This window comes from Chinchilla lanigera, unplaced genomic scaffold, assembly GCF_000276665.1.
Source record: "Chinchilla lanigera isolate Chin_1 unplaced genomic scaffold, ChiLan1.0 scaffold00015, whole genome shotgun sequence".
In the NCBI taxonomy this organism is placed as follows: domain Eukaryota; kingdom Metazoa; phylum Chordata; class Mammalia; order Rodentia; family Chinchillidae; genus Chinchilla; species Chinchilla lanigera.
Window position 1 is genome coordinate 26,323,398 of NW_004955416.1, and position 18,726 is coordinate 26,342,123.

Below are 18,726 nucleotides of genomic sequence, written 5' to 3' on the forward strand. Positions count from 1 at the left end.
TCTGTTCCCATCCCACATGGATTCCATGAAAAATCGCAGAAAGAAAGAAAACAGGACTGGATGCTTGTTTGTGACCAAGGGAAAGAAAACAAGAAAGCAACTTATGTTCAATAATGAAGTGAAACAGAAGCCCAGCTTCCGGAAGAGGGCCTGGCATTCCTGCACAGCATTTTCCCACCCACCTGATCCCCTGGAACGGAAGGAAGATCTAAGGGAAGACAGAGAGAGACAGTGTTTGTTCCCTGCAAGGGGGGGTGAGAGGAGGAATATGAAACAAAACAGGAGAGGAGGCTGGGTGGGAGAAAAAAATGGTACACATGCACACACAAACATACAAATATACACGAACACACAAATCAAGGGATACATGTGCAACTCTACCCAAAGGACAGAATAAACAGGCACAGGCTCCAGCCTGCAGGAGATGGTTGCCTACCTTCACTTAGCGAGGTATGCTGTTGTCACAAACAAAAATGCTCCTTCTTGTTATCTTTACCCACTTTAACGATCACTTTAAGACTCTCAAAACACCCCACACACTTTTAAAAGATAATATGTATGGCCAGTATCAAACAAGAATCTGTTGATATTCCTTAAGTTCTCTCAAATTTTGAGTTTGCACACAGAATAAACTTACAGACTTTAATAACCAAATAAACAGAGTTTACACATAACTTTGGAGGCCCCTTGGACATCCTGATACAGACATATATACACTGTTGAATGTTCTTTAAGGATATGGCTTATCTGGACAGACACAAGAATCTGAACAATTTGAATTAAATTAGCAAGAACCACTCCTATGGCCATGCCCTGCTATTTATAATAATTGAATTTTTTGCAATTTAGGACAATTTAAGATATGGCAGTAAACATATAGTTAGTTCAGCTTAATGTTCAGAAGTTTAGATAGTGTCAGAATGTAGTTTTTACTTTAATTTTTTAAAACAGTATCAGCCAGTACTCCCATGTACTAAGAACTTGCTGTATGCTAGGCACCCTGGTAGGTGTTTTCTAGTACTAGCCTAATAAATCCCTGTTTCACGGATGGAAGGTGAGACCAGCCTGGCTACCTCAAGTAAAGATGAAATATTTCAGCACAGGTCAATTTTCAGAGATGCCAACTTTTACAGCCTAAGCCCAATTCACCTCATATGCTACAAGAAGGTACGTAACCAAAAGATGGCTTCCAGCTCCACCACTAGTAAAAAACTTCACTTCTGCACACTCTATACAGTGGAGTTGAGCAACACAGTCCAGGTCAAGATTAGCCACAAGCCCACATGCTCCACATTACCCCCCACTCCAGTTGAGAATGTCACATGGGCATACACACGAGAAGAACAAGAGAGAAATGTTAATGCCACAAAGAAAGAGGCTTCTTAGAAGCAGGTAGAAACAAGAACTGTCCTACAAGTAGGCTTAACTGGTAAATCTCAGAAACTGTGGGCACTTTCCAGATACCTCACATCGCAAAAATCACTGTAAGAGTCATTCTGAAAGCTTTTTAGTGCCTAAGATGAGATCCCTATTAAAAACTAACTTCTGAAGCAGACCCTAGAGAGTAACACTTCAATCAGATGACAATTAGCCCAGAGCAAAGCCTTTCAGGAACACACTGTAAGAGATGGGTAGGCCAGTTCCAAAGAGGCATGGACGCAAACTACTCCACTGTCTTGGTAACAGCGCTGACAGCGGGGAGAACAGAAGGTGATCTCTGTGTCTGCTTCTACAAAGCACAGCAGTAAGGTCCTCGGGGGAGATCACCCCACACTGGAACAGCTGAGAAGAGCAGGGCTGTTCTGGGGAATGAACACAAGCTCCCAAGAAAACACAAAGGAGGAGCGCATTTGCTCAGGGGCCAGCTTTCTCACTCAGGGCCGCTGGCCTCTTGCAAGGCCCCACCTGAAAATCCAGGTCCACATCATAATCCACCTCAGCAGTCTGGAGGAGCTGAGCCTGCTGGAGCCTGGAGGCAGAACGAACAGCGTGGGACAGACATACACTCTACTCTGCACAGGCAGCAGATGTTTAAACAAATGCTAAGGTGAAATACTGCATGTTACGAGTGGACTCTCATGGTAGAGAAACTGTGTTCTCCACCCCAGTTCAGCAGGTGATTTACAAATGCTTAAGCAAGTCTTCCACCTTGACCTGGAAGGCCAGGTGTATCAACCTGTAAGAGGGGGGGCGAACCTTTTAGAGAACAAGTACCCCAACTGCAACACAAAATCTACTTATTTATCACAAGGCTCCAACACTGCAATTAAACCTCAATGCTCAGCTGCTGGGGTGACACTGGGGTGACCTGGCCTGCTAGGACAATTTGGCTCATGTGCCCACAAACAGGGCTCTCTCTGTGTTCCCTGCCCGCTGCGGCATGCATGTCACAGGTTCACCACCACTGAACTACAAGACAGCTAGGGAAGGGAACAGTTCTACTTCACAAGCCACTGCCACCCTCACCAGACTTATTTGATAAACTAGAACTCAAGAGAACCTGTAACAGGAAAAAATGTAGAACTGTCTTTTTTACACGCCTGCCATCTTTTTAAGTCCCTGATCCCATTAGTGGCATAGCAGTAAAATATTTTCCTTTTGTCAATAAAGGGAGCCATTTACTGGCTTCTCACTGGAAGGCTCCAATCTACTACTTACCTGGTTTCTCATTTCAGAGGCAGAAAGGAAATTCAACAAACGCCAGCACCACTGCTCCCAGTCTATGTTCTCTCAATCGTCATAAGGCTACTCCACCAGCAAAACCAGCTTCCAACACAGCCAGGTGTTCTTTATGGATTTCCGGCAAAGACCAGGCCTTCTTCACACATTCCATCAGGATAACGTGAGTAAACCATAAGCTTTCACCCCGGTGGACTAAACAGTACTTCGAGATGAGGCTTAGTAGCAAGGTCTAAGGTTCTAGTGTTTTTCTGACTTTTTGCTTTGTTTTGTCTTTGGAGGAGGTGGCTATACCTGAAATTGAACACCAGAGAGCCCCCATGTTAAGCAAACAACAAGGCACCACTTAACCAAATTCACTGGGAAGTAAGAAAACCACAGGCACTCTGGAGGGTTCACCTCTGCACCTCCCTGCGTGTGGTTGGCCTTCAGTAAAGCTGCCGTACAAAGTAAGGAACAGGCTTCAATCTTTCAGATGATTTTCATATATTTCCATCTTTGGCCTTGAATTATTCTCACAATGGCAGGAGAGAAAAGAGCTCCCATCCATGGTGGATCCTCTATACCAGCTAAGAGCTAAAGATGGTTTGGGTGGCAGTGCGCCTGGGAAACAAGGACACAGGAAATGTCAGAAAAGCATTTCATAATCCTAGCATCCTTGGGCTCACTGAGGACAGCCACTGCACACTGCCCTCTGCTCAGATGGAAAAGTGGATCTTCCTGTCAACAAACCCTTTACAAACCAGCTGCCATGCTTGCTGCTGGGTGACAACCATGCATTGGAGGAGAGACCCAGAATTTACTTAGCAATTCAAGAGTGTCCCTCTCCCGGTGCTAGGCGTCAGGCCCAAGGACATCGCAAAGCCCTACAGTCTTCTCGTAGAAAAGACAAGGCTGAAGCTTGGCCAGGTTAGAGGAGGTGGCTGGTCAGCACAGAAGAGAACTAATGGGGACCAGAGACCCTGCGGGCAGGAGGGAGAGAGTGGCATGCGGAGTTTGGTACGGTATCAGGAAGGAGGTGGTCAACCACAAAGGAGAGCTTGGTATACAAGTACTCATCCTACAGGACCTCTCACAGGAGTGCAGGTGGGAAGCATATCCATCCGCAGTGTGCTGGGATATCCACTGGTGCCAAGTGGAGCTGTGGGCACAGAGCAGGGAGGCTGGAGGTAGGCTATGTCACTGCACAGCCTGGGGACAGTGGTGGAGGAAGGCAGACTGCAGCACTATCTGGGATGGTGAGGACTTTGTGTCCAGTTGCAAAGTATCCAGAGAACACCCATGTTTCTGATATGAGAACTAGGGGGACAAGGGTGCCACCCAGCTGAGAAAAACAGCAGGCCAGAGAGAGGAGATGAGGAAGACCACCAGATACGCAACTGCTTGTGGTTGTGCCCATAGGGACAGATGTTCATTCAGTCTAGAACTGCAAAAGTGGTCTGGGCTGGAGGTGGTATTTGGAAGCTCAATGGAGAAAGGAGGGCAGTGGATGAGATAAGAACAACAAAAATGGAACTCTGCCCATGCTTCGGTCTGAGTGCTTATATTCCCCCGAAGTTCCTGTTAAAATCTAACATCCAGTGGGACAGTGCTAGGAGGTGGGGCTTCTGAGAAATGATTAGGCTGTGAGGGCAGAGCTTTCATAGATAGGATTAGCACTCACAAAGGCGGCCCAAGAGTGCTGCCTTGCCCTTTCCCCTATGTGAGGACACAGCAAAAAGGAGCTATAAACTAGAAAGCAGGCTGTTAGCAGACATGGAATCTGCCAGCACCTTGTTCTTCAAGCCTCTAAAGCTATGAGAAACAAATCTACTGTTTATCAGCTACCCAGTTTATGATATTTTGTTAAAGTGAATGTGGTCCCAAATGGACTATGAGACCACTATTACAGCTTATATCTAGCTGTCCCCTCAAAGTCTCATGTGCTTCTATGTGCGGCTTTTCAGAGCTGGCTGGATCTAGGATGTGGGATACTGGGATTGAGTGTGCATGGTACTAAATTATTCCACTGACTGCTTCAGCATAGTTTTGGATAATGGAAAGGCCCACCCTGGGTGTGAGTGGCACCACCCAAAAGGCTTACGCCTGGATAGGATAAAAGGGAAAGGGAGGCTTGCTTCGGTGTTGCTGCCTCTTGCCTGCCCTGCCATGGACTGTTTCTCCTCTGCTGTGCTGCCCTGACACCCTGCCTTGGAGCCTGCCAACTATGGAATGAAACCTCTACAAACTGTGAGCTGAAATAAATTTTGCCTCCTCGGACTTGTGAATGTCAGGTACTTTGTCCCAGCAATGGAAAGTAACTAAGAGAACCACCAAGTATTAAAGACTAGAATGAAGAAAGGGGTCAGTAAAGCAGATGAGTTACAGGTATGGGAAGAAAACCAGAAGAGGAGCCTGCTGGAACAAAAGAGAAACAAGAGACAAACAGTTACAGCCTTACTGAAGGAAAAAGACCACAGACTACTCTTTAAGGGTCTCTCACTTTTTTAGGAAGAACTCAGGCCTGCATAAAATATTCCTTTATATCTTAAGAAAACAGAGAAATACAGAAGTATGCAGAAACCCGATACAGTGATCATTTCTCTACTACATTCCCAGTGACTGCATAGTCTGACCTAAGAGGAATTAAAAAGGTGTCAAGTCAAAACTGTATGCCAATACCTCTGAGTGTTCCTCTACTCCATCAACAAATTCATACATGCCCTTAACTTGATGTTTCGCTCTAGGTTTCCTCTCCATCCCTGCACCAGCCAACAGAAGAATAACAAATGAGACTCTTAGGTGCTTACTCTTTTCCAAGAACCATTTTAATGTATGAGACAAACTCAAGGTGGACATTCTGTCTGGACTCAACGCTCTTCCCTGGCTCCATGAATAGGTACCAAATCCCTGGCTGGAGTGGTACAGGATCCAGCAGTACTTCCACGGTTTGCAGGGCTGAGAGATACTAAGAGAAAAAGCTCTAACCTTAAAGGAAGGCTCTAAAGCAGTGCTCCCCAGTAAAAATGGAATGCAAACCATCTGAAATTGCAAATGTTCTAGTAGTCACATTCAAAAGTTAAAAGTGAGCTGATTTTAACAACACACTTTTCTTAATCTAACATATCCAACATATACTGTTTCAACATGTAATCAATGTATAAAAATTTCAATGAGATTTTTTAATGGGGATTTACCCCTACCATGTCTTGGAAATCCAGTGGGTACTTATACCTAGGGTAAGTCTCAATTCAGACAGGTCACAGTATGAGTGCTCAGTTCAGATGCCAGACAATAAAGGTTGAAAGGGAATCTAAACAGAAAGAATTCCAACTCAACTTGAAAACTTCTTAGACACTGTGCCCACACCTGAATTTTCAGGACTAAGTGTAGGGAAGACCATTTCTCTGAATGCATTTATTAACTTTAAATAAGTGCTCCATTGTGAAATCACAGAAAAACATCAGCAGGACTGGGACAGCTGGCCAAAGAAAAGGCTGAGGCATGACGCTGGAGAAACCAGCATCTGAGCCAACAGATCTGCCAACATCAGGGCCCAATTCCAACTTTCTCATGGTACTTTTCTGCTTTCTCCTTTTCATCTTCCAACAGCTCTACGGGAGAAAGCAGGATCTATCTTCTCTTGCAGATGAAAAAACTGAGGCCCAGGAAATCTGAACCACATGTTCATGTCTAATCACTGCCCTTAGACTTGAATCCAGAATATAGGCTTCCACCCTGCTCCAAGGTTCCTCAGCAAGCAGCTAGTCAGAAACAGCTGAAAACCCACAGTGAGACCAAAGTTAGCATCTGCCAAGTCATTCAGCAGGCGCTCCCCTGCCCAGTGACTCTTTAAGTACTACCTACTGCCTCCCTTTTGTACAAAGCTTATGCGTTTCCAAAAACACTGCCATGCATGTACATGTACCTTTTGCGTTCTGTGATATCGAGGATCGGACCAAGGACCATGTTCTACCACAGAGCTATACCCCCAGCACTCTTCTATTTTCAGACAGGGTTCTACTAAACTGCCCACACTGGCTTTGAACCAGTCCTTCTGAGCCACTGGGATGACAGGTATATCACCCTGCCCAACTATGCATATATTTGATCACCATGAAGGAATAACAGTAACTGCTCAGGAACATGCCCAACTATGGCCCAGAGAAGCAGGTTGTCCAAACTCACCCAGTACTCTCATCTTCACATCTGATCTCCTGTCCACTATCCCATGGTGGTTGTCTAGATGATATTTTTTTACTTTTCAGGCAGAATTTTACAATGTTAAGGCTACTTTAAAAACGTATTTTGGGGCTGGGGATATAGCTCAGCAGTACAGCACCTGCCTGGCAACTGCAAGGTCCTGAGTTCAATTCCCAGTACCAACAAACAAACAAAACTGTATTTTGATGTCTTCTCAAACCAGTGGTTAAAATAATAATCAGGCACAGTTGCAATCAACCCCAAAAGTACCTTCCTCTGTCTCTAGCCAATTGATCGTTAAAGCAGCCAAACATCATTTTCAGCTTTTCAAGGAACTGGTTGCAGCCAATGGGATCCCAGCCCTAACTAATCAAAGGTTCACATACACACACTGATCCACCCGCACAGACAGTAAAGGTGTGTGGCTGGTCAGACAGAGGACATCCTTTCCTGCTCAACCTCGGCTGGAGGGGAACTGTACATGTGTCTCCCGGGGGCTCTGACCTTTCATTTGTTTACTCTGCATACTCTGCAGTTTAGACAAGCCTACCAATTTGGGGTTCCTTGGCTCTTCATGACACGTTAGTACACATAGGCTCCCTGGGTCTTAACTGGGCCTATCATTTACAGCTAACACTTAACTTTAAACCAGTGAGGGGTCTCATCTTGGTCAATACCTTTAAATACTGCTGAATGCAACAGGGCAAATGTTTGCCCAGGGCCACATTTTAAAAATTGAAAAAAAAAAAAAAAAACCACTCAAGGTACTGATCACATTAGGAGGACAGAAGTTCAGCTACTCTCATAGGAAAATAAGCATGATGCAGATAAATACAGTTTCCAAGTATTACTACTTAACTCTAAGACCTCCACAGAGTAATTTTCAACGTTCTTTCACCAGCTGACTTCAGAACATTTTATATTTTTACAACTGCTCAGGAAGCAGGTCTAAGAGAAGGCACACGGAAGCCTAAAATGCACCCTGCTGCACAGCCACCTCTAAGTACAGCCAAACCACGGATTCCTAGAAACCCATTCACAGGTTCCCCACTCTGCCTCCCACCAGGTGAGCTAGCCCATTAGAAACCAGGACACCTAGGTAGGATGGCATTATCACTAAGAACTAAGATGTGCTACAAAATGTGAAAAGCTCTTTGCTATCCCTTTATTTAACCATATTCCAAGTATATTCCTACTAAGAAAGTCCTGCCCTACCAAAAAACATTCCTTCAGGCAACGGGTAGAAGAGCTGACACATAAGCAGCTCCTAGCTGCTAAGGCTACCAGGTCACCTTTCTCATCAGGAATTCAAAGCTGAAGGTCAACAAGTTTCTAACCCAGAAGTACAGATTACAGTGGTACATGGGTTCATGAACCCTTTTGTTTGCAAACAATCTGGTTTGGCAAAACTTTGGTTTTGTTTGTGAGTTCTGCATGAGGTGATGAACACAGCCATGGCCATCTTTTTCTGTATGAACATGAACATGGCCATTTTCCCTAGAACTGTGGAGCAAATTAAGTTCATGAATGGAGGTACCACTGTATATCCAGCATGTGCTTTGACCACTCTTGACAGCAGCCACAATGGCCTCCAACCATGCCACAGTCCTGCATCCCAAGAGCTCCCAGATGCAAAAGAAGCCAACCAAGGTGCCCCCCCCACGCCCCCACACACACATCGCCATTAGGAACCACTTCTGCACAGCGGGAGTACTGCATCCTAAATGCAACAGGACCCTTCCCCACCACAGAAAACATTCAGAAGGAGAAGAGTAAAGAGGAAGAGGAGAAGAAAGGGAACAGAGAAAGCCGTGGTCAGTAGCTTCCTTACTTTTCTGGCAGCGATTTGTGGTCCAGCAGCGGTAGTTGTACTCATTGTTGATGGTGGTCTTCTCGCACAACGGCTTCTCCTCCATGGTCCCTGGACACAGGTCCCCACACTCCTTTGGGGACTTGTTCCCCACGATGTAGTTATTGGACACTGCATCCAGGATCAGAGACCAGTCCACCGTGGAGAGGTAACACAGGTCAGCGTTTTTCTCAATCCTGATAGCCCCCCGAGTAATGTTTCTCAGGTTGTAAAGCCCAATATCCTTGAGATTGGTCATCTCAAAGATGACCAGGGCGTAGTTATAGAAGAGTTTCCAGCCACGGATGACTGTGAGGTTTGGGAAGAGGTCTCCGAGGCTCTCGAGGCCGGCCACTCGGAACAGCAGCAAGTATTCAGTGATGACTGTGAGCTTGGGGAAACGGTAGCTGCGGTAGTCCTCGGCCTTGGAGATGAGCAGGATGTGGAGGTATCCCTCGATCACTGTGCAGTTCTCCAGGCGTTTCAGCTGCTGATAGTCATTGCGGATGTCGATGCCCGGCCCACAGACTGGAGGGAAAAAAAAGGCCAAAGGTGGGACATGTCTCAGTTAAAAGGAAACCATTCTTCAAACTATTTTTTAATGCATAATATGGTCAGTTTGCAGGAAACCTGCTTTTATTAAGGAAGAAGACTCAAGTTTTTGTTGCAGACCAACTTGAGGTGTGGGCAGCTGACTCTATGGGTTGCTGCCCAGCCAGCTGGCACTCCTGAAGGTCTACACTGGGCCAGATGTTGTTCAACACGCTCACCAACTGTGGGAGGTGCCATCGGCCTTAACCACACAAACTGCAGTGTGGGGCCCAAGGACACCTGGGGCCACACGCAGAAGTCAAGATTATAACCCATACCAGCCCCGCTCCACAGCTGCCAGACTTCACATACCCTACCCCTTCTGCAGAGCGCCAGTTCCCAGTGCCTGAAGAAGAGCTTAGCATCCAAGTAGTTACTACTGCACCCAGCCTGCAAGTACGAAGCAATGAAGTCTACACTGGAGAAGCTACCACGATGCAGGAAACAGAGAAAAGAGACCTGTTCTCACATATACTGCTATCGTCTGACATGGGCTCAGGGAATTTCTGTTCTCTCCAATAAACCATTAATGCAGATACAGGGTTAATTTAACAGAAAGCTAGAAAACAGTACTCTTTAGTGAAAAAAGTCATATGCTTCCTACTTTAATCAAGTATTTTATTAATCAAAAAAGCATGCTTCGGGCTGGGGATTTAGCTCAGCGGCAAAGCACCTGCCTGGCAAGCGCAAGGTCGTGAGTTCGGTTCCCGGTATCGGAGAAAAACCAAAAAAAAAAAAAGCATGCTTCCCGTAGTAAAGTTAGGTAATAGACAACAAAAGGTAGTAAAATTCATCAGTGACCTCAACATCCAAAGACAGATAATACTACCCATACAGTTATCCTTTCCCTATAAATAACTGAAAGGAAATGAAATCAGACAATAATATAACATTTATAAATGTACTTCCTTCACTTAATAAGAACATTTTACCAAGCCAATGAATATCCTTCTACATTAGCATTTTAATAAGGAAGTGGTATTCCTAGAGTATTACTATGCACCCATGAGTTCTTTTTAAACCAATTTCCTACTGCTGGACATTTAGGTTATTTCCAGGTTTTCACATTATATACAATACACCAGTAAACATTCTTAATAGATATGCAATATTATTACCTTGGGATAAATCCCTAGAAGTGGAACTGCTAGACCAATGCATGTGTAGATTTTGAAAGCTTTATGTAAAATGGTCTCAATACTTGAAGACTTTACTTTGAAAATTCCAAATGTACATACTGAAACAACCCTTGGTTACTATGTTTTCTGGGGATTTCATAATCCCCCACACACACCATTAATCTTCTCAAACAGACTGAAATTTTCTACCCAGTGTAATTCATGAATATGTAAGGTACCCAACATGTGTGGTACCATGAAAGAGGCAAAGAAGCACTGCCACGCCATCTGAGGTGGCTCCAGGTACTATATCCATGCAAGGAACTGTGTAGAGATGAGCAGGGAGGAAGGAGTGGAAGATCCAAGGGCTGGGGAAGAGGCAAAGCTTGATAATCTAGAATGTTAAATGATTTGGTCCAATTCCTTCACTTTACTGATGAGAAAATGAGGCTCCTAAGACAAACCAGGCCTTAGCAAACACTCAAGCATGCTAGAAGCTTCTGAATATGCTCCCAACCCCACCTCACTCGAGGCAATGTCATCACCACTTTAAATGTGAGGAAATACTGTAGATTTGAAGAAGTCAGGTTATGTGTACAAGGTCTCACGGCTCAAACTTCCCCCAAGGCCATCCTTACCCCAACACCAGGCCAGTGAGGCTCTACAGAAGCACAACCCTGCCTGCTCCTACCTAGTCTGTTAGTATGTTCTTCTTGATTACCACATTGTAGCCACCGATGTTCAACAAGCCAAGCTCTTTCCATCCCCACACCCTACTTCCTGCATTGCTTTTTCCCTCTTATGGTTTAAATATGAAGAGCCCCTCAAAGACATATGCAGTGAGGGTACTAACTTTTCAATGGATTAATCCACTGGTGAGTTCACAACCGAATGGGCTGCTAGGAGGCAGAGACCAGCTGAAGGAGGAGGGTCCCTGGGCATGCCTCTGAAGGGAGTATCTGCTCTCTGATTCTCTTGCTGTCTCCGCTTCCTAGCTTTCCTCTGCTACACCCTTCTGCCATGATGCTTCTACCTTGCAGCCAGCTGACCCCACACTGAAACCTCTGAAATCAGAAACAAAATAAACCCTCTGTCCTTTCAGCTGTGTGTATCACGTATTTTGTTACGGTGACAAAAAGCTAACTGATACACACTCCTTCATACACTGTCCCATTCTTGCCCACACAGAAGTTTCAGTTCACATGGTCACTTCCTCAGAGCTCTGCCCGTGTATCTTGGCTTTAACAGCCACCCTTAACGTCGCCTACCTCCTTCTTCCTCCTCCCCCTACCCCGCATTTCTCCACTGCATCTTTACCCAGCTGCAGGTCAGTGAATGAGTGTCCCAGAGTACCCAAGGCAGCAAGTCTCTCTTCAGAGTGAGGGAATGCTTTCTCTCTTCCTGTGCCCAACCTAAAATGTCTCATTCCTTCCGTGCCGCTGTAAATTAAGCACATCAATTTGCTCTTAAAGAGTAAACAGTGGTTTTTACACAGGAGCGTCTGAACTCAGTCAATCACTGTATTCAGCACAGTATGTGCTTCATCGCATTATGAAGTGTTAGGTATCAATTGCTATTATTTCCAGTTGATCACAAAAATTCAGAACCCTGTGAAAGAGGGTGAACACACATCACTAAAGTGTGTCGATCTTTATGACTACGACCCAAGTGCCGGCAGGCTGGGAGCGTCTGCTCCACTCTGCCATCTGGCTCTCCTCCACAGCCAGCAAAGACCACTCCGCGAACGGAAGCTGCGCCGCGGAGCTGGAACTGGCAGCTCCTTCAAATGAAAGAGCAGTCTCCGTACTTGACACTTTCCCCCCCATTTTTAGAACAAAAGAAAAAACGTAGGAAGAAGCCACCCACTTATTCCGGAAGAGGAGACAAGCCCAAGCCACAAAGTACAAGGCAGGGCCCGGCCACCAGCTGTTTTGGATTCTGTGACTGACACTGTTGGTCTTTGGGGTGTTTCGTGATAGAAACAGAAAAAAAAGGAAAACCAAGCTGGACCATGAATGATAGCACAGTGTTCAAAAGACCCAAGCCACAAACAGGAAAGAGCATACAGCATGCCTCATTTGCACCACGAAAGAATACATGCATTGAGGGAGTAAACACTCATCGCAGTGCAGAAGGAGGACACACCCTGAGCTACCACTGCTCATTGATGATTAAAAGGAAATTGCAAAATACCACTGCTCCCTTTTCAAAGTAACAGATGTAAAAAGACCCAATTTTTTTGTCTTGTTTATGTGTCACAGAAAGACCCAAACACTCAGACTGTGAGATCTAAGAATGGCCCATAAACAATAGTAAGTTATTTTCTGGCATTTTTTAATTTTCTTTTTAATGAAGTGTGCTGGATGTCGTTATAATTTTTTTCAGGTGACTGCACAACCTGGAAAAGCTGCTGCTGCTACTGACGCATAACATACAGCTATTATCAGTCTTTTGATATAAATATAAACATACATGGACGTATACATATATATAATTTGAAATTAGGGGAACTTTAACTGGGCTGTCAACGTTTCAAAAATTATTTCAGTTTACCTTGTTGGGATGGCACTGTACAGAAATTAGTAACCATACTGGTCTAGAAACAATCTTAATTTTTCTTTCCATTTGTCAAGGAGTAACAAACTGTGTTAAATATGTAAGGTCTTATCTCTGTGGGTCTGATTACAGAAACATATAGTATTCTCTAAATCATGAAAAAAACATGAAAAGTTTGTAAAAATGACAGCAAGCAGGAAGCAGGGCAAAAAGATAACAGCTGGAAAGGAGAGAGAGTAGCTCCCAGCCAGTCCCTTACACCACAAATGACACAGAACCAAAACAGATGGGGGCACCAACATACAGGGCATGCGAGGAAGCCAGCTGGACCGAGGAAGCCATGGGGACATGGTACTTGCGGCAGAATTCACCTCCCCATAGACAATACTTTAAATAAAGCCTTTTCGCTTGAAAGAGAATCTGTTCCCCAAAACTCTTGTGTATTTTTTTTTTCATTCAAGAGGGAGAATTTCTGCTCCCAGAACATAAGCAGAAGTTATAAACAACCTATACATAATTTGGAAAATAAATATCTAAAAAATGCTAAGAAGGGAAAGGCTAATGAAAATCATTTAGCTGAAAATCATTTAGTGTTTGAAAGAGCCATGCAAGCAACACAGTTCCATGCTTACTGCGCGCTCTACGCTAGACACATCCTTGGGATCCTAGATAAAGAAAAATGGGATGGCTGAGTCCTGCACCCTAGAGGGCCATTTATGAGGACACACACCATCTCTATGCCTCCTTTTCCTCATCAGCAAACTAGGCTGCTACCGCTGACCCTATGTTACAACAATCAGGTAAGTACTTCTGTGTACTGTCAACAGTAATAAGCTTTAGGCAACATTACTGATTAAACATTAATAAAAAAAAAATGCATCTGTCTTGTTGACCCAATCTACACATTACTAATATCAACAAAGTGGAAGGAAGATTAGCAAAATCACTGATTATCTTTCTGTCCTTCTATCAACAGTCCCATTGAGTATCATAAATTACCCATTTAATTAAAATGTTTTCAATTTTGACCAATTCCTCTTCAACAATATGGGACAGCCTCAGCTTATGGCTAGAAATAAAAGACACTAGGAAATAAAATTGGCATCCTTTTACCACAGGTTGACAGAAGTCAAATACATAAAAAAAATCAGCCAATCATCACCTCTAGTTCTGAGGGAGTTTGTTAAGAACCTTATTTTAGCCAGGTGTACTGATGCATGCCTGTAATCCCAACCCTCTGGGAGGAAGAGACAGGAGAGTTCCAAGGTCAAGCCTAACCTAGGCAAGTTAGCAAGACCCTGTCTGAAAATTAAAAGGAGCTGGAGATACAGTTCCATCCCTTGTACAAAAAAAAAGCTTACTTTCTCTGGGCCAGCGGCTCACTATAACTACTGTAAAAGCTCTTTCTCTTAAAATGAATTCTTTAGAATCAGTAACTTAGTATAACAAAAACCCTCTCTAAATGCTATCATTCTATGGAAGTCAAAATGATTTAAGAGGTTAGAAGAGGATTAATGTGTAAATGGAGTCTGAGCAAGTGGCAAATTAAATAAAAGTTGTAGTAGATCAATGGGCAGGACTCTGGGAATGGAAAGGGGGAAGCGGGCTTAGGATTCTATTTCTCAGACGATTAGATCCCTGAAGATGGTCTGAAATATGGCCAAGATCTCGCCAGGAGGGTGAGTGGGAAGGTGTCCAGGGAAAGAAGCACACACCAAAGGTGACCTGACTGGTGGTCTTAGGGGGCGGTGGCGAACCTATGGCATGCTGGCTGCAGGGTGTGTTATCACTGAAAGCTCTACAAGGTTCACCATCACTGCCTCAGGGAAATCTCTTAGGGGAATGGCTGCCTTAGGGGAATCTCAGGGCTCTAGCAGGAGCATCAAGGACAACAAGACCAACAGCAGGGCAGAGGCTAGAAAGCTGACTGAGCCAGTGCTTAGGAGCCCACTCTGTTTTGCACCTAGTAAAGCCATCACTCAAAATCCTTAGCACGCATGTAAGCCATGAGGGCTCATTAAATCACAAACCTGTTTCTAGGAAGTGTCTAGGCCATACCAATCCTGCTGCTCCAGGTATCACCCCATGAGCCCCAATGCCTCAGGAAAGAACCCTTTACCCTCCTCTGTCACCACCTTCCCTACGCACCTAGATCTGCAGTGTGATGCAGGTAAAGCCTAAGCATGCATATTTCTTCATCTGCTCTGCGCTTGACCAGAAAACCCCTAAGCGGCCCATAAAACTACACACGAAACAGTAAGGCAGAAGAAAAATGGGTCAGAAACAGTAACTCTAGTGCCACACAGTGCTCCCAGGGCTGTCAGTCCTGCCACCCTTGCCCCCTGCCTGCAAGGTCTAGGGTACCACTTCTAGCTCCAGAAGGGGGTACCCTCAGCCTGCTGTATGCTGCAACTAACCAAAAATTCAGAGATCAGGAGGGGAAGGAAAAAAAAAAAAGAAGACAATGTTATGATAATAAACACCACTGATACTCCAGAGTTTGTTAGAGTACAATTTTCTGTGTTAAGTGTAAACAGACACAATTCATGTTAAGCCTTTTATCTTCATGTGTCAATGAGAATGTGTTTACACTGTATGTGTACATTTCTCTTTCACACAGACAGCAGTTCTGGCCACCTGACACATTCAATAACTGAAGGCAATCATAGGAATGTAAGGGATTTCCATTACACAGGTGACTCTGAGAACAGAAATTAAAAACAAAGTGTAATTTAAATTTGCAAACTGTTCTTTACTGCCCCACACAAGAGCTATCTCTATCATGCATAGAAACATAACCTAAAAATCCATGCACACATGAAACGCAATCCTGAAGGCTGGCAACATTCAAACTGAAGGCTACAATGTAGCAACAAATTACAAAGATGGGCCAGATGCTTCTATCCTGATACGCAGATTAAAAAATGGAAACTTTACAAGGAATTAATTCAAAGACTACAGGGAACACAAGCCCCAGCGACCCCTCCACTTAAAGCATCTGTAGCCAAACAGATTGGTGCAGAATAGACCTTTATTTGCTTTAACAGAAGAGCAGGAATTGTTTCCCTGGATCTTCATAAAAGCAACTTAATCCACTCTCACAGTTATTCTAAACGCCTTTCTGGTCTTAAAATATCCAGAAGTCCAATGTTCTAAGTCTCTGTACTTTAAAAACCACCCGTGCGAGAGGCTCTAATCCTGTCTCCTTACTCATGGTTCCAATGCATGGTGGTCTGACGAGGTAGAACACAGGAGCTGGTTCCCTTGGTTATAGTCCCACCCACCGCCCCACGCCAGGGGTCCCTCTGGGAGCCAGAGCTCTGCCCACTGTGAGACTTTCTGCAGGGGCAGATGCTGCAAGTCAAAGCCCTCTTCCAAGGATGAGCCACTGTGCCCTTCCCACAGCTAACTGCAGGGCCAGAAGCTAGCACTGGGGGCCCTGGGGAAAATGTGGGGTGTGGCCACGCCAGCACAAGGCCCACACTGAGAAAGCACCCCGCCAAAAGTAAAAAGGGGCACGTTCCTCTGCCTTCTTCCTCATCCCTCTCAGCCCTACAATTTTTTCTTTCTTCTCAGAACCAAACAAATGTTCTACATAAAAGCCAGACCTGGGTCCCCTGACCCTCCCTGGCTTTATTTTATGAAACACACTACAGTGTTCTAGTTACAGTTCACTCGCTCAGTTCAGAACCGTTTCACTCTGCCCTGCAATGCTCCAATTTCCTTAAGCGACCTGTACTCTTTTCAATTAGCCAGGTACCTAAATCTAGCTGATAATCAGTGTGGAAACCCCATTCACTTGTTCCCTTAACCCTGTAGTGTGATTCTTCGTGGGCATGGAGCTAAAGTATCAGCCTCAGGCTGGGAGCGCAGCCCAGTGGAAGAGCCAGGGTGCACTTATCCAGCATGCATAAGACCCTGGGCTCCATCCTCACCACAGGGGCCAGCCTCTTGACGTCCTGAGGCTTCTGTCTGATGTGGGGCTCTGTCAGAGAGGAAAGCTGCAAGGCTGGTCCCCAGAAACCAGGTAACTCTTGGTTCTACCACCGACCTGGCCTGAGATCGCTTACTGTATTACTCTGTGCTTAAGTTTCCTCAAGACTCAGATGTAGGCTGAGACTAAATTTATTCATTCTTCCACATATTTCTAGAATTCCACATATTTCTAGTACAGCTCAGTGGCACAGGCGCCTGCCTGGCAAGTGCAAGGTCCTGCGTTTGATTCCCAGTACCAAAAAAAAAAAAAAAAAAAAAAAGAAGAATAGAATGCCTACCACATACTAAGCATCGTCCAAGTGCTGGGAACAAAACCAACAAAATGCTGCCTTCATGGGACAACCAGTCCCAATGGAGTTGAGACTCTATGTCCAGTGACCCAGACTGGTGACCACTGGCTAACACACAGCCTTCCTGCCCAGTGTCAATACCATGTGCTCTGGGCACACTCGGACCAAGACAACCACCCTGCAGCATGTTGAATAAATCACTGCCATAGCCATAACACAAAACACTGGCAGGACACAGACATCAGATGCCCGCTCAAGGACTGGCCTGTGATGATCAAACAGGTATGAAACTACACAGAGCAGAGCTCAGAGGAAGAACTCCAGGCAGGTGGGCTGAGGGGTCAGACAGAGGACAGGAAGCAGCTGCAGGGGGCAGAGGGCAGGGGTTTATGGAGTTGTAAAGAAAGGAAGAAGAGTCCCAAGGAGAACAGGAAGCGGCATGCCTGGAGGAGCGAAGGAAGGCCTGACGCGAAGACAGCCCCAAACCAGGGCAGGTGCTACTGTAAACAGAGCCTCAGCACCCAGACAGCAATGGGAAGAGGCAGCCAGAAGGCTCTGGGTTCCACCATTAACTACCCACATGAACACCACGTAAATATGAAGTGTGGGACATCCACTCTCACAGTCAGTAGTAACAGGAGGGGATTGCACAGCTGTGCCCATAGCGGCATTACTCACAACAGCCGAGAGATGGAAACACCCCAAGTGTCCATTAGTGGGTGAATGGATAAAGTGTGGTCTACACACACTCTGGAATATTACTCACCACTCGAAGGGAACAACATTCGGAGACATGCCACAGCATGGGTAAACCTTGGCATTATGCCCAGTGAAACAGGGCAGTAACCGAGGGACTGCATGATTCCACTATATGTGTTACCTAGCACAGTCAAAATAATAATGACAGAAAGCAGAAGGTTGCCTGGAGCTGAGGGGAGGAGGGAATGTGAAGTCAGTGTTTCATGGTTACAGAGTCTGTTCTGTAAGATTAAAAGAATTCTAGAGATTGGTTGTATAATAATGTGAACGTGTTTAACATGACCTGCATACTTAAAAATGATTAAGATGGTAAATTTTACATCTACTTTATCACACTTTTTTATGTATAGCAGAAGCTGGGCACAGAGGTGAAAACCTGTAATCACAAGCTACTAAGAAAGTTGAGGCAGGAGAATCACAAGTCGAAGCACAGCCTGGGCAACTTAAAAATCTTATGTCAAAATAAAAAATAAGAAAGGCTGGGAACGTAGTTCAGTACAAAGGTGCTGGGATTAACCCCAAAACTACAAAGAAAAAAATATATGGGAAACATTGCGCTGCATTTTAGCCCGCCCTCAGTGTGGGCCAGTCGGTGCAGAGACAGCGGAAGGCGGCCACACAGCCACCTGCTTCCACGGAGCACGGAGAACCCAGCAGGAAGCAGGCCACCGCTGCACCACAGACGAAGCACCCATAGCCAAGCATT

General features: G+C 45.1%; 1 protein-coding gene across 1 annotated transcript in view; it reads right to left on the bottom strand.

The window, feature by feature from the left end:
* Igf1r (insulin-like growth factor 1 receptor) overlaps positions 1 to 18,726 on the bottom strand; it is a 281,571-nt gene that overhangs the window by 222,308 nt on the left and 40,537 nt on the right. The window contains exon 2 of the mRNA XM_005381615.2: positions 8,693 to 9,238. Within this exon, the coding sequence (XP_005381672.1) occupies positions 8,693 to 9,238 (546 nt within the window). The remainder of the gene's footprint in view (positions 1 to 8,692; positions 9,239 to 18,726) is intronic.